At 46.5% G+C, this 13,678-nt stretch overlaps 1 protein-coding gene across 4 annotated transcripts; it reads left to right on the forward strand.

Moving 5' to 3' along the window:
- The first annotated feature begins 94 nt into the window (after positions 1–94).
- On the forward strand, positions 95–13,647 carry mtus2b (microtubule associated tumor suppressor candidate 2b). Of its 4 annotated transcripts, none has more exons than XM_086125815.1 (14): positions 95–363; positions 1,125–2,458; positions 2,928–3,105; positions 3,180–3,347; positions 6,367–6,450; positions 7,429–7,598; positions 10,045–10,111; positions 10,669–10,883; positions 11,273–11,378; positions 11,442–11,515; positions 11,832–11,930; positions 12,892–13,011; positions 13,148–13,248; positions 13,420–13,647. In XM_086125815.1, exons 2-14 carry the CDS (start codon positions 1,223–1,225, stop codon positions 13,625–13,627), a joined length of 2,826 nt encoding a protein of 941 aa, XP_085981941.1. In that variant the 5' UTR covers positions 95–363; positions 1,125–1,222; the 3' UTR covers positions 13,628–13,647. The 4 variants fall into 4 exon arrangements, with proteins under 4 accessions (XP_085981941.1, XP_085981942.1, XP_085981943.1 ...); XM_086125816.1 differs by having other exon boundaries at positions 95–322; XM_086125817.1 differs by having other exon boundaries at positions 95–253.
- The last annotated feature ends 31 nt before the right edge of the window (positions 13,648–13,678 follow it).

Genomic DNA, 13,678 nt, shown 5'->3' on the forward strand with positions numbered 1-13,678 from the left:
GGTCACCAAAAATAAACAAGCACACCAACTGACCAATTTTGACCAATTTATCGACTTTGATCCACATTACATGCAGGGAATTGTTTCCACAAACGAGCACCAGAGGGCGACCGTGAGAAGGTGGGCGTTGCATCCCCCCTCGTCTTCCTCCTCTTCCTCCCTGCGTGTTATTTTTTTTCTGGCGGGATGCTGCAGCCTGTGCGTATTTCTTGTCACGATTATGATCAACTGATGCTTTTCCTCGAGATGCGCGGTGAGAACTTTCCTTGTCTACCTCGTTGATTTATTGGTGCTAAAATGAGGATTTGAGGTGAGCTTGCAGGTGAGGATGAAGATGGTGGTGTGCATGGTGCTTCTGCGAAGGTAGCTCGTCTCACCTTTGTTTTTTTGTTTCTACATTGCATAACTAAAAATCTTTATGTTAAAAAAATGGGGGGTGGGGGACACTTTTGCAAAGTGGCTTGTGCTCACATGGTATTTTAGGTTTGTTTTTTTGTGGCGGGGGGACCTGAAAATACTGTACAGTACTTTGGGGTTTTTGTATTAATCGTAATGTTTAGCCTCACATCTAGCTGGCAAGAAGGTGGGGCCAGCGGAGCATCAAAAACCAAAGTGTCCTCCATTTCCAGCGTTAATATTTTATGAGGCTTCCAGGCTCACGTGAAGCCACAAAATCATAAAGCCAAATGTTTTTGCACAGAGCAGCTTTATTGCACGTTAATTGCAAGTAGAAGCTCTCAGGTTGCATAAGCAGAGCAAGAAGGAGGAGATTTATTTTAGCAGGCAGGTGGCAGAATGACCTGCCCAACAATAAGGAGCCGGGAGGGGGAGGGGAGGCGGAGGTGGAAATGTGTTCAGGGGAAGCGTGTGGAGGAGAACATAAATTTCCCGCGTCTCCCACGGAGCTGCGAAGGCGTCTCATCTGGGCTGTTATCTTCCTGCGCCGAGCATCATCCGGAATAAAGACAAGCCAGTGTGTTTGTTTCGAAATGTACATCTAGATGTACCACGGTCTAATAATGTCAGGAAGGAAAATGTGCTAACCCAGATAAACTAAAGATTCACGATGCAAGGGCAAAATCACAAAATTGCGCAAAAGTAGGTAACTTGATTTATTTTTCCAGGATCAGGTCCTGAGCTTGGAATGATGGTCCCTCAACTGTGTCGAAGCACACAGAGGTAAACCCGCCCTTCCTGAGGCGGACTTACAGCCGAGTCCAAAATGTGCGAGAGAGCGGTGCCGCTGAGGAACGACAACGTGGCGAAGGAAGCGCCAGCCGACGGGAACGCCAATGACATCGGGGCAGATGATGAGGCCGGCAGTGTCGGCAGGTCAGCCGGAAGCGACGCCGTGTCCGAGTGCGACAAGGTGGTTATCTGGGGAACGGACTCCCAGTGCGACGACCCCGAGTTGGCAGAGTTCGAGATGCTGGAGTGTCAGGAGCTGGAGGCCCTCCTGGTGGAGGACGGAGAGGATTTTGTTGGGCTGAGGGAGCGCAGCAAGGATCAGCCGCCTTCAAGTAGCAGGACCGCAACAGAGCCAGGAACTGAGACCCATGTGGACAACCAGGGCAGGCCCTTGCCTTCCCGGACTGAAAACGGAGAGAAATTTCTCAAGTCCTGGGTGGATCTCAACTTGAACTCCACCAAGGATCGCGCGCCAGAAGCCCATGAGCGCAACAGGAACAATAACCAGAAGAATAGAGCCACAAAGAGAGCCGCTGATCACAAGACACCACCCGTCCGAAACATTACAACTGATCAAAACGCACAAGCAGACGAGAGCGGGAGCCCTCGTAAAATGAAAGTCGCACAGCCCAAAGCTGTCAAGAACCAAGGCTCCTTTGAGAACTCCTTGAAAAAACAGAACTCCTTCGAGAGGAGCTTTAAGAAGCAGCTGTCCTTTGAAAATTACACCAGAAATTCTGCAAAGAACTCCTTTGAGAATGTCTCCCGTTCCTCCAGCCTGGAGGGAAGGAAGCCGTGGGGAAGCTCCAGTCGCCCAGTGACACCGGCGTCCCCCAGGAAGCAACCCCCAGCTTCTCCAGCCAAGGGGCAAAGCGTTCGGGTGCCCAAGACCAGTCTGGCTAGCGCGATCCCCAAACCTGTCGGTCCTTTTCAGAAAGACTCTGACACCAGGGGATCCGCTTCCCCGCCCAAGCCCCAAAATGTCCGTCCAAATATCATCACCTGCATACGCAAGAGTCCTGCGGGAAAATTGCGAGGGACCGACACGCCGCCTGAAGGCACCACGCACCACTCAAAACAGTCCTCCAACTCTAGTACGCCGGCTCATGCGGATCTGAAGGTGGGTGCTTTCTCGAAAGGCTCACCGGTGCTCGGCTCTTCCATCCTTGACAAGTACGGGGAGGACACGTCTGGGCATTGTTCCGCTGGGTTGAAACCTGGAGCCGGCGGCGCTACTCACGAGGACATCCCTGGGAAATGTCCCCATGAGGTAAGACCTTGTTTACAGTCAGTCCAGGGTTGGGCTAGAGCAGGGATGTCAAACTCATTTTTTGTCGCGGGCCATATTTTGGTTACCGTTTCCCTTGGAGAGCCGTTCTGACTGAAACCATATAAAGAAGTCAATTTTAACGGTTTACTCCACTTTTGTTTAAGTTACTGTCATGACGGGTTTGGTTGCAAGAAAATCCTTGCAATGTCCTTCTTATTTATGACAGATAAGAATTTTGAATTTTGGTCCAGATTTTAGCTCGCATCGTGGAAGTTGACACGTTTGATTTGCTTTTGCGGGCCACATAAAACGAGGTGGCGGGCTAGATCTGGCCCACGGACCTTGAGTTTGACACCCGTGGGCTAGACACTTTGCCCCTCAAGTCAGATGGATTCTCATTTCACTCGAGGTTCGGGTTATAACTCAAGCTCGATCGTGGTTAAATCAAAGTTCTGCAATCGCTTCGCAGCACACCTCTCTAGATGGAGCCAGCGTCTACCGCTCCCCAAGATGCGCAAGGCCTCAGCTGGGCCTGGGCGCTGTCACTAGACAACCCACAGCCAAAACACGAGTTCAGCAAACCGGTCCAAAGTCGTCATTGGCGATGCTCAGCCAACCTGGAGCTCACGGCTCCCTGGAAGCTTCGGGTGAGACGCTTTCAAGGTGTCGTTGGTGGCTCACCTGCTGCTACTTTCAGCATTTTTGCTCTCTGTCCTTGTAGGGGAGCAAAGGAGGTCAGGTCCGGAAACCTCCCCCAGGAACCTTTTGCTGAAATCAGGCCAGTCTGGCCTCCGTCCTCCGGGATTCTCTGCCAGAGTGACGACTGGGGGCATCATGAGGAGCGTATCGTCCATGTCCAATGACAGCAATACTTGCCGAACAACACCGAGTAAGTTCCTATCTGTTCAAAAACTGCCACATTTAAGACGGAGTCATGATGTGTTTTCACTTTTGTCAACTTTAGCTATGGCTAAAGCTCTAGCCTGAAGGGGAAGTCCTAAATTTGCTGAGCTATGATTGTTTGTTACCTGAGCCCCGAGCAACTGTGATGCAAGTGGCAAAATGTCCGCCCCCTGAGATGGACAAAAACATGTGGATTTTACTGCTTAACTCATACGCCACAATCACACTGAATAATTTGGGGTTGACTTCCCCTTCAACCCGCTATTAGCCAGAGGTTAAAGGAAGTCACATACTGTATATGTCCCACTCACAAGTCTCAAGTCCCAACCGACTGTGGAATAATTCCGACAAACCTTTGGACATCAGACACTTTTCCATCCCCATCGCTACTTGTCTTAAACCACCCACGATTCGTTTTTAAATGGTCCCAAACCATCTCACGTCATGAAGTTGAGATAATGTTTGACCATGGGATCAGTTAGCTAAAGTGCAAAGCAAATGTATTCCTGTCTTTGTGGGTTTTAAAATGACCCTTACCTTTGAGATGCACCTCTGATTCGCTAATTATAACAAATGTCAACCTGTTGATAAGTTACAGCTATAATGTGCCAAAATCGTAGCGGCTAACAAATGATGTCATAGCTTTGAGATGGTAATTCATGCCTTTGTCACATCCCGGCTCGATTACTGCAATGCCCTTTACTTTGGAGTCAGCCAGTCCTCCATTAAGCGCCTTCAGCTGGTCCAGAATGCCGCCGCTCGCCTCTTGACTGGTACTCGTAAGAGGGAGCACATAACTCCTACTCTGGCATCCCTTCACTGGCTCCCCATTCATTTTAGAGTTATTTTCAAGATCCTCTTATTTGTTTTCAAATCTCTGAATAATCTCGCGCCACCTTACCTCTCTGAGCTCATCCGCCCCTACACACCTGCCCGGCGCCTCAGGTCTGTGGACCAGACTTTATTAGAAGTACCAAGAACTAAACTGAGGCTCAGAGGGGATCGAGCCTTTTCTGTTGCTGGTCCCTCTCTCTGGAATGACCTCCCACTAAACATTCGGCAAGCCTCCTCGCTGCCCATCTTCAAAACCCTCCTCAAAACTCACTTGTATTCTTTGGCATTCGACTCAGCATGACTTAGATTTGTTCTTGGTTTTACTGTTTGGTGCTTTCTACCGCCTTTATTACCGATTTGTCTTACTGTTTATTGTGCATGTTAAATTGCTCCATGTACAGCACTTTGTATGCAGCGATGGCTGTTTGAAAGTGCTCTATAAATACTGTTGACTTGACTTGACTTGACTTTAGCAAACTTCACTTTGTGTTGAACTATATCGCTTCCGCCGATTGTAGCTTCCAAGTGATGTCATTTATAGCTAAAGCAAATGTTAGCGAGCGCTCATCTGACCCTATCAATAATGTTGCCGTTGTTCAATTTGGCTCACATTAGCGTTATTGTTATTGTACCAGAATCAGAATCGCCTTTATTGTCATTGTATAGCATACACCGAAATTTGGGTGCCCCTCCTTAGTGCGTTTCGAAAAAAATCAATAAAATAAAATAAATACATACAAAACTGCTTATCAGAGCTGGCAATTAATGTTATAGCCAAATTGCTTGTGAAACTAATATTGGCAAATAACTTTCAAATTTACATTTCTCAAATATCCAACTCTAGTTGGCGCATGTGATAGTATACAGGTAAGTCATTTGACGTTTACCATTTTAGCTTATGCTAAAATGCTGTGCTTACCCCAAATGGTCATAAATCAAATTAAATATAAAAGTGGGTCAAAAGAAAACATTTTAAACTGGCCCAATTTGTCTCGCTAATCTTCAAACTATTGTTAGTAGGCCTTCGGGCTGCTTGAAATCAGCGCAGTTAGCAAAATTTGGATCATAATTGAGACAAAGAGGGATTATTTTTAGGCAATGGGCATGGAAAATAATTTGTGACCCAAAAAAAAAAGGACTGAGCAGCATGTGCTGCTTCTCTCATCGACTCCATTTCGAGAATCTCAGCCCACTTCCAATTATACTGAGCAGAAGAAAAAAAAATCCTGTCTGCACAGGGGGCGCTCCCTGCTGGATTGTTGCAGGGAGCACATGTTGGGCCTCCCGCGTTTTATGACCTTGTTAATAATTTAACATGTTCTCGCTAATGAAACTTGACAGATGTGATGAATAATTACGATGCTTTTGTTCTCCTACCGGTGAATTTGGGTGAAAAACATCTCGTCAGCAGCGATGACATGTATACATGTTTGTCATTATGATTACAATGCAAAAGTAGCACTTGTGAATTGAGTTGTGAAATTATTATCGCATAAATTAAATGTGTGCCAACGTAAAATGAACATAATTGAATATACAGTCGTCACTACTTTCCTAAACATACAAATGGGTTCATGTAACATCACACTTTTGTCCTAAAAAAAAAATCTGACTACATTTTTTTTCATTAAACTTTTAAAAAGGCTAATTAATTATTGTAAAGTTCTTTCCTAAAATAAAAAAAGGATGTTTTTAACACCCATGAAGAAAATAATTTTTTCATGTAACATTCCATCTTTAACCGTTCCGAAATAAACATTCATCCTAGAAACATTTTGTGTCCCCCCCCCCCACCCCCTATAATAAAACAACATTCATAAGAAAAGCTGATGTTGTTTTCCTCATATTATTTGCACTTCTTTCTTCTTGTCACATTACTCTTGTAAATTGTAAAAATTGGTATATGTTCATCATGGTTTGATTGTACCCATACTTTATTTCACGCTGACTATTTATTACTCCCAGGAAAAATGAAGTGAAATTGAATAATTTCCGTCAGCACACTTGACTGTCTCTCACTTGAGAGTACTGATATGATCCATAGCAATAAGAGAATATGAGAAAAACAGTTTTGTACAAACCTTGCATGACACGAACGAAGTGTTTGTTCGTTTGCGCTCCTCAGTGGTCAGAGATGGTATAACGGAAACTTTGTTTTGTTCACATCACAGCTTGGAGAAAAGAGACACTGAAGGAATCAGAGGCGGCATCCCCCCAAAAATGTGCAGTGGTTTCGCCCAAGCCTCAATCCCCTGGTGAGTCCTTGCTGATCGCGTTGCACTCGACTGTATATAGTGTGTGTGTGCAGCATTGACTGTCTGTATCACGTATTGTGTGTGTGTTGGGGGCAGGGGGGGCGGGGTTGCATATTCATTGGTCCGTACAAGCGACTCGTAGCCAGTTTTTCCATCATCATCCATCTTGGGCATGCACTTTATTACCAGAGCCAGGCGGCCTGCCCGCTCGCTGTTGCCCTAGCAACCGACAGTCATCCCGCTTCATGACTTGGGCGCAACACACGTCAGCCTTGAGAGGGCCTTAACAGTAAGACGTGTCGAAGCCCAAGAGAGGACAAAAAAAATCAATGAGTGAAAATAGGTCACATTTTGAGGTTGGAGGAGATTCCTTCACATAGTGAACAGTAGGTCAGGATTACAATTTACATTAGGAACCCCCCCCCCCCCCCCCAAAAAAATAGGATCGTGGTTCCAAACACTTTGAGCTGTGAATTTCTTTCAGAAAACGTAACCATCTTTATTTTGCCATCACAGCTATTTGGTAGGGGCTCATATTTTCGTAACGATGTTGTAAACGCTCATCAGAAGAAAAAAAAATCGGATTAGTTATTAAAAGTCAACTCAAGTCAAACCATCTTCTTGCCCCCACGCAGCAAAATCGACATGTTTTAAATTCATCTCAGCAGGCGGTCATTTTGTCTCGTACTACCACTTGCTGTTGACTGAAAACGACATCACAGTGCCGAAGGGCTCAACTTGCGAATAGAAGATATTCATGTAAAGAAACATTTTTTGACTTGACTACTCTTTTCCAGGAAGAATGTTTCATAGTTCTATCTGTCACTACACCGACATCTAAAGACTGGACTCAAATACGTTACGTGTAAGATACGGTATAATTTCCCGTTGCACACCGGATGATGTCACTCGGCAGCAGCGGTTATGAATCAGTGGCCTGGCAAGTGAAACCAATTGTCCGCCCCCGCATTGCTGCAGTGCGCGGGCGGTGCGGGTCGTCGCAGGAAGTGGACCGGGCGCTCATCAAGCTGCTGAGGGAACGCTGCGAGCAGCAGGCCCGCCAGCTGCACAGCCTGCAGGCGCAGCTGAAGAAGGCCTCGCTGTGCATGAGCGTCTTTTCCATCACCACGCAGCACTTCTGTCACAAGGTGCGTGCTCGCGCGCGAGATGCGCGGCCGCGCCCAACTCCGCGCGCATCCGTTTTCCAGAGCGCTTGTCCTCATTTGGATTGTGGCTGTGCGGCAGTCTATTCCGGCTGTGGAATGGTCACCAGTTGACAGCTTTGCTGAATATTTCAGTATGCGCCGCTTTTCGGAAGCAAACGCTGTTATAGCTAGTTAGCTTGCGCAAATTGTCGCTCGCGCCACGGCACTACTTGCCTTGGCTTTAGTAATAAAAGTGTTTCGGACAGCGTCGTCCGACCGTGGCTCGAAAGTGGCAGATCTTCACCTAGCCTAGCTGCAAGTTAGGGGCAGCACGCAGGCTCTCTCTCGTGGTTTGTGAAGAATCAGCGAATGAAATTTATAAGTTGACTGGAGTTATAAGGGAGTGTCGATTAATCGTAGATTTTCATTATTCGGGGTGGGACTTGGTCTTCATCCCCCACGAATATCGGCGTTCATTGTTAAGTCTTGGCCTTGTTTTTGATGGACACCTAGGCCTGCTATGCTACTGTATTGTAACATTTGCATTCATACTGAACGAGCTAAGTATTTTTTTTCAGTCGTACTTGACATAAGCAGTTCAAAGCACTGTTTTATTTCAGTCATCCCCTGTAGATGCAATTGAGACGCACCGCGCGCGTGTGTGTGTGTGCTTTTGTCATTTGTAGCCTATTAGTGGGGGTTTAAAGGGTTAAGGAGAGAAAAACGGGGCGTGCTCTGTTGAGTCGGGCTTGCCCAGTCTTTGTTCCAGACGCAAGCAGTTGAGGTAAGGCAAACTCTCCTCCTCCTCCTCCTTCCGCATCTTCCTTCCCGGCTAAGGGATGCTGCAGTCTGCTCGCGTGTATGGGCCATCGCTGTTCGCGGCCGCCTTGTCTGGAGGGCACGGTAAAGCCGGCAGGTGGAGAATCCCTTCTGAGGAAAGTGCGATTGCGTATGTGTGTGCTTGCTTTTGTTTTGTTTTATGATTGTGCTGAGTCAAAGCCCGGTTCGTTTTGGGTTTTTTTCTCGGAAGTCTGGTTTGCCGGCTTGCTGCTCTGCTCGCTCTTGATGTAGTTCGGCTCATGAGTCTGAACCCTCCTGTTTGGCCAATCGGATTGGAAACACTTTGCAAATCTTTGTGTTTGTGTGAGGTCAAATTGAGGGAAAACAATGCGTGTGCGCGGAGGATGGATGGCATAGTTGGGATGGGGTGGGGGGGGGGGTGTACACTGTGTATAGTATTTGCAAAGGAAGAAATTGTCTGATTTGTGTATTTCTGCCCACCGTTGTCGCTGGCAAGGCAATATAATTGACTATGGCGTGGATTAGAAGTCCCTTGACTTTCAAAAATAACGTGAACATGTGGAATACAATGTTTAAAAAAAAACAGGGTGAGAAGATGTGTGTTTGCAAATTCAAACATATTTTGAAAATGCAAAACATAAACAAGAAAATCACTAAAGGCCAATTAGACTTTTTTCTCATTATATATATATATATATATATATATACTATTATATATTACTAGACATTGTTTTTAAATACTGCAATTTTCATGTATTCCCCTTTCTCTCCTGTTATGGTGTCAGTCAAATTTACCATTTTTTTAAGCCCTAGGGAATATACAGTATGTACATGTATATATACAGTATATATATATATGTATATAGTATATATACAGAGAGAAAGGGGAATACATGAAAATTGCAGTATTTAAAAACAATGTCTAGTAATAATAAGAAAAAAAAATAAAGGCGCTAGAATTTTTTTCTTAAAAAAACAAACAAACAAACCAAAAAAAACCCCAGTAACTTCAAAACACTTCATTTTCACCGGGGAACATAACAGGATGGTTAGAGTGTTTGCAAATTAAAAAACAATTACTTCAAAAAATATATATACTTTGAAAAAACGATTGAAAAGAAGTTTTATCCTTCCACTCCCAAAATGTTTACGTCTAAAAATCGAGGTGGCATTCAAGTGGGTCTGTTTGACCCGCAGCAATACGGTTAGCAAAGCATCTGCCAGCGGGGGTTCATTGCCAAAGCGCATCACAGCGGCGCCACGCCACTCGCCACGGTTCACCAGCTGATTATTTCAGTGCGTGCGTGATCCGCATTGTCGAGCGCGGACGGAGTCCTTCCAAGGTGTCATTCGGTCACTCATAAAGAAATCAATTGTGGCCTTGTCAAAGGATGATGTTGCCATAGCGAGGATGGGCGGGGAGGATCATGACGCGGGTCACGTGACTCTCCAGAGAGCGGAGTCAGCGGGGGGCAGGGCGGGGCCGCCGGGGTGGGGGTGGGCGGGGATCTGTGCTTCGGTGATGATGAGTAAGAAACCAAAATAGCCCCTATGAGGTCATAAAATGGATTTGAAAATGTCCGGGGCATGATTTCACTTTGAATCCTGAATAACTCAACCAAAACATAACGCCGGTGCCGTGTTGCAGAGCGAGAGCGCAGCGGTGAGGGAACGGGAACTGTCCCAGGAGCTCGCCAGGATCAGGGATGAAGTGGGTAAGTGACAAACATGCCATATGCTAGCTATCTGCTACCTTGCCGTCATCATTGATTTCGTTTGAAACTACCTTCACCGTTTTCCGTCCATCGTATATACTTGAATATTGTTATTTATGATGCTCCATTTTAGCTATTGAGATTAGCGCCACCGCTTTGACAAAAGTCTTACTTACCTTTCCCCTCGCTTGTTAGCATTTTTGTAACCTGATCACCTGCTTTGTAGCGTTTTTTCCAGATTTTATTATTATTATTTTTTAAATAGCTGGATTCAAGATACGAAATTGGCCTTTGCATTAAAACAGCAGCGCCGCCACACACAAACACAATAGACAAACATTCACATTTAATTCGTTTTGATTGCATTTGCTCAATTCTGATCTGAGCTATTTTGAATATGAGCACCAATGTTCAACAAAATCCAACTCATTGTGCCGATTTGTTTGGCGCCGTACACTTCGAGAGCGGGCTACCTTCATTTTTCATCTTGCCGAAGCGTGATTCAAAAGTCTGACTTTGGCGCGTCAAGTGAGATGCTGAGTGACGTGCGACTCTAGCTTTCAGCGTGTCCCACTGGGAGCAGCTGCAGCGCGAGAAGCAGGAGCTGGAGCGGCGTTTCGAGGAGGAGCTCAGGGGCCTGCGGGCCGAGCAGCGGGTCCAGCTGGGAGCGTTGGAGGAGCGGCTGAGGGCGCGCCACTCGGCCGACACGCGCGGCCTGCGGGCCCTCCAGCGCGCCCAATTGGACGACCTCAAACTGCAGCAACGGGAACAGGTGACAACACTCGAGGCTGTCTTCAGGGAACTTTTTTTTTTTTTTTTTTTTTTTTTTTTGCCCCGTGCAAGAATAACGTGTAATTACACATCCACTACAGTAGGTGGCAGTGGCAATCTCATTGTCAGAGGTGCATCACCAACAATTTTTGAGAGCATTTATAGTTGGGGAGGAGAGTTGGTGGGGGTCGCAAAATAGTTCCTTCTTCCTGTGGGTGACGTGGTAAAACAATGAATGAAAAGAACTGTTTGATCCCATCTTTTGCCAGTCGCTCAAAAATAACCCCGCCCCCCCCCCCCCCCCCCTGCTGGGTGCCCGCCTTCCGCACGCCCCTGGGTCCTAATATATTTGCATGGAGAGGATTTCATTCTCTGCCATCCTCGCAACAGATGGCGGAGATGAATGAGAACTACGAGGCCTCCCTGGTGGAGATGGAGGCAACGCACAACGACACGCTGGCCACCCTGCGGGAGGAGCACGACCGGACCGTGAAAAGTAGGACCCAAACACAACCGACACAAAACGAAAAGCAACCTCATCTTACGTGTGCTGTGTCAGATCTGAAGATGGCCCACGAGCAGCAGAGGAAGTCTCTGGAGGAGGAGTTTGAGAAGATCAGACTCTCCTTACAGGTGAAAGCCACAAACATCAGATAGACACGTTGCCATGTTGGATGTGGCAGCTCGAGCGCGAGTAAAGGACTGAACTACATGAAGTGATTTACATTTTTTTCATTTTTATGCCTTTCGCAACTTCTTACGCAATAACACTTACCTGTAGCAGTCACTTGCTCCTCTAATACCTGGAATCACCCTGGCGCCTAACGTTTCCAAACATGATGAGAAGGTCTCAGTATTGCGGGCGGGTTGATGTACCTTTCAAAACCCAAGGTGCTCTCTCAACCTGTCTACTGAAATATGAGGTCCGTGGTTGCGTTTGCCGATCTAGGATCAGGTGGACATGCTGACCTTCCAGAACAGGAGCCTGAGGGACCGAGCCAAGCGCTTCGAGGAAGCCCTCCGCAAGAGCACCGATGACCAGATAGTGGTGAGAGAAAAATCAACTGCGTTTGTGACATGTTGTTTAGGCGCCGAAAGGCAAGTGTCCATCAGACGGGATGCGACACTCAACACCTTGTCAGGTGCAGATTTGTTCGACGCTGTCAAGTCGGCAGAGTTTAGGCCGCCAACACGGCACTTCCTGTTTGCGCTTATTTCAAACGAATCCACACCACTTCCAGTGCCCTACTGAGCGGTCTGACGCGAACTTCACGATCGAAACGGCGACCAGATACGACAAGATCTTTATTTAGCGAACCCAGACAAACCATGGCGAAGCGTACTGATATTCCACAAAGGTTTTTATTCCTTAAAGATGTATTGTTTCCATTGTGGACACACCCGAAGAAAAGAACAATAACAATTATAAATGAAGATTCTTAAAGTCAGGCAAATAGTCATTTAACACAACTTTAAATGGACATATGAAAATGTTAGCTCGAACAGAAAGCTAGCAACGCTGCACAAAACCTACGAGCGGCTATCGTTAGCGTAACCGCAATATAAATAATACACGAAACACCTTTCTCCTTTTTTTTTTTTTTTAAAGCGTCTCGACGTGATTAGATCGCATGTTGATCGGCACTTCCTGAACTACCGGAAAAGCACCAAAATAAAAGTCCATGGCAGAAAAAGAATACAATATAAAAGTAAAGCATGGCATGAACAGGATGTTAACAGTTGAAAACAAAAACCTGTCAAAGTAATTAACAAGCGAATATTTATGTGAGTCCTTTACACTTCGTACAGAACAAAATATCGTAGTGAAAACAAACTATGGCTAATCCGAAAAATGTGTTTGCAGGCAGGTGAGTTAACACTCGTGACCGTGTCGAATGCGTATGACAAGACCGATTTTCTTTTTTTTCAATGAAACGAGACAAATGGTTTCCAGTGAAATGACCTTGGCGGAGGTCTGCGTTGGCTGAAGGTCGATGTGATGTTTGCAGGACGCTTTGGCGCCTTACAAACACATCGAAGAGGACCTGAAGAGCCTGAAGGAGGTTCTGGAGATGAAGAACCAACAAATCCATCAGCAGGACTTGAAGATTACTGAGCTGGAGAAAATAGTAAGATTTGAATTTTCCGAATTGCTTTCACCACGACATGAACCGTTTTTTCGTGGTGGTGATTTATTCCCTGATAGGTACATGTTTTCCTTTGAAGAATTTAAAGTTGCGCACGCTCTGGCCATGTGTCTTTGAGCAGGCTGAAAAGAACGTTCACCTGGAGGAGCGAGTGCAAGTGTTGCAGCAGCAGAACGAGGACCTGAAGGAACGCATCGACAAGAACCTCGCCGTGTCCAGGTACAAACCTTTTTTTTAAAATTTTAATCGTGCTCTTGACAAATAACTCATAAATGGAAGAAAAACCCCCCGAATCAAACGAAACTAAAAGGAAGCCATGACAAAACTTTGGCTTTGCGAATTCCTCGTTTGCCGCGCGGGCTCACGCTAACGTCTCGCGCGCGTGAGCAGGCAACTGTCGGAGGAGAACGCCAACCTGCAGGTGCACGTGGAGAAGGAGAGCACGGAGAAGAAGCGCCTGAGCCGCACCAACGAGGAGCTGCTGTGGCGTCTGCAGACGGGCGAGCTCAGCCCTCGCATGTCGCCGAGCGGCTCGCCCGTCCACCGCTCGCCCTCTCTGCCCGGCTCGCCCGCCCGCCCGAGCTCCTGCCACCAGTGACCGACGCAACCTCCACCCCTCCTGCAAAAAAAGAATCGAGAGCACTCAGGA

This window comes from Hippocampus guttulatus, chromosome 12, assembly GCF_054856545.1.
Source record: "Hippocampus guttulatus isolate MCC_2025c chromosome 12, RoL_Hgut_1.0, whole genome shotgun sequence".
Lineage (NCBI taxonomy): Eukaryota > Metazoa > Chordata > Actinopteri > Syngnathiformes > Syngnathidae > Hippocampus > Hippocampus guttulatus.

Bases quoted from the DNA above. Each gene is read 5' to 3' on its own strand.
- mtus2b (XM_086125815.1), top strand. From the start codon at position 1,223: ATGTGCGAGAGAGCGGTGCCGCTGAGGAACGACAACGTGGCGAAGGAA. The intron at 6,451-7,428 runs GTGAGTCCTTGC...GCATTGCTGCAG, and splicing joins GCCCAAGCCTCAATCCCCTG to TGCGCGGGCGGTGCGGGTCG. The intron at 13,249-13,419 runs GTACAAACCTTT...GCGCGTGAGCAG, and splicing joins AAGAACCTCGCCGTGTCCAG to GCAACTGTCGGAGGAGAACG.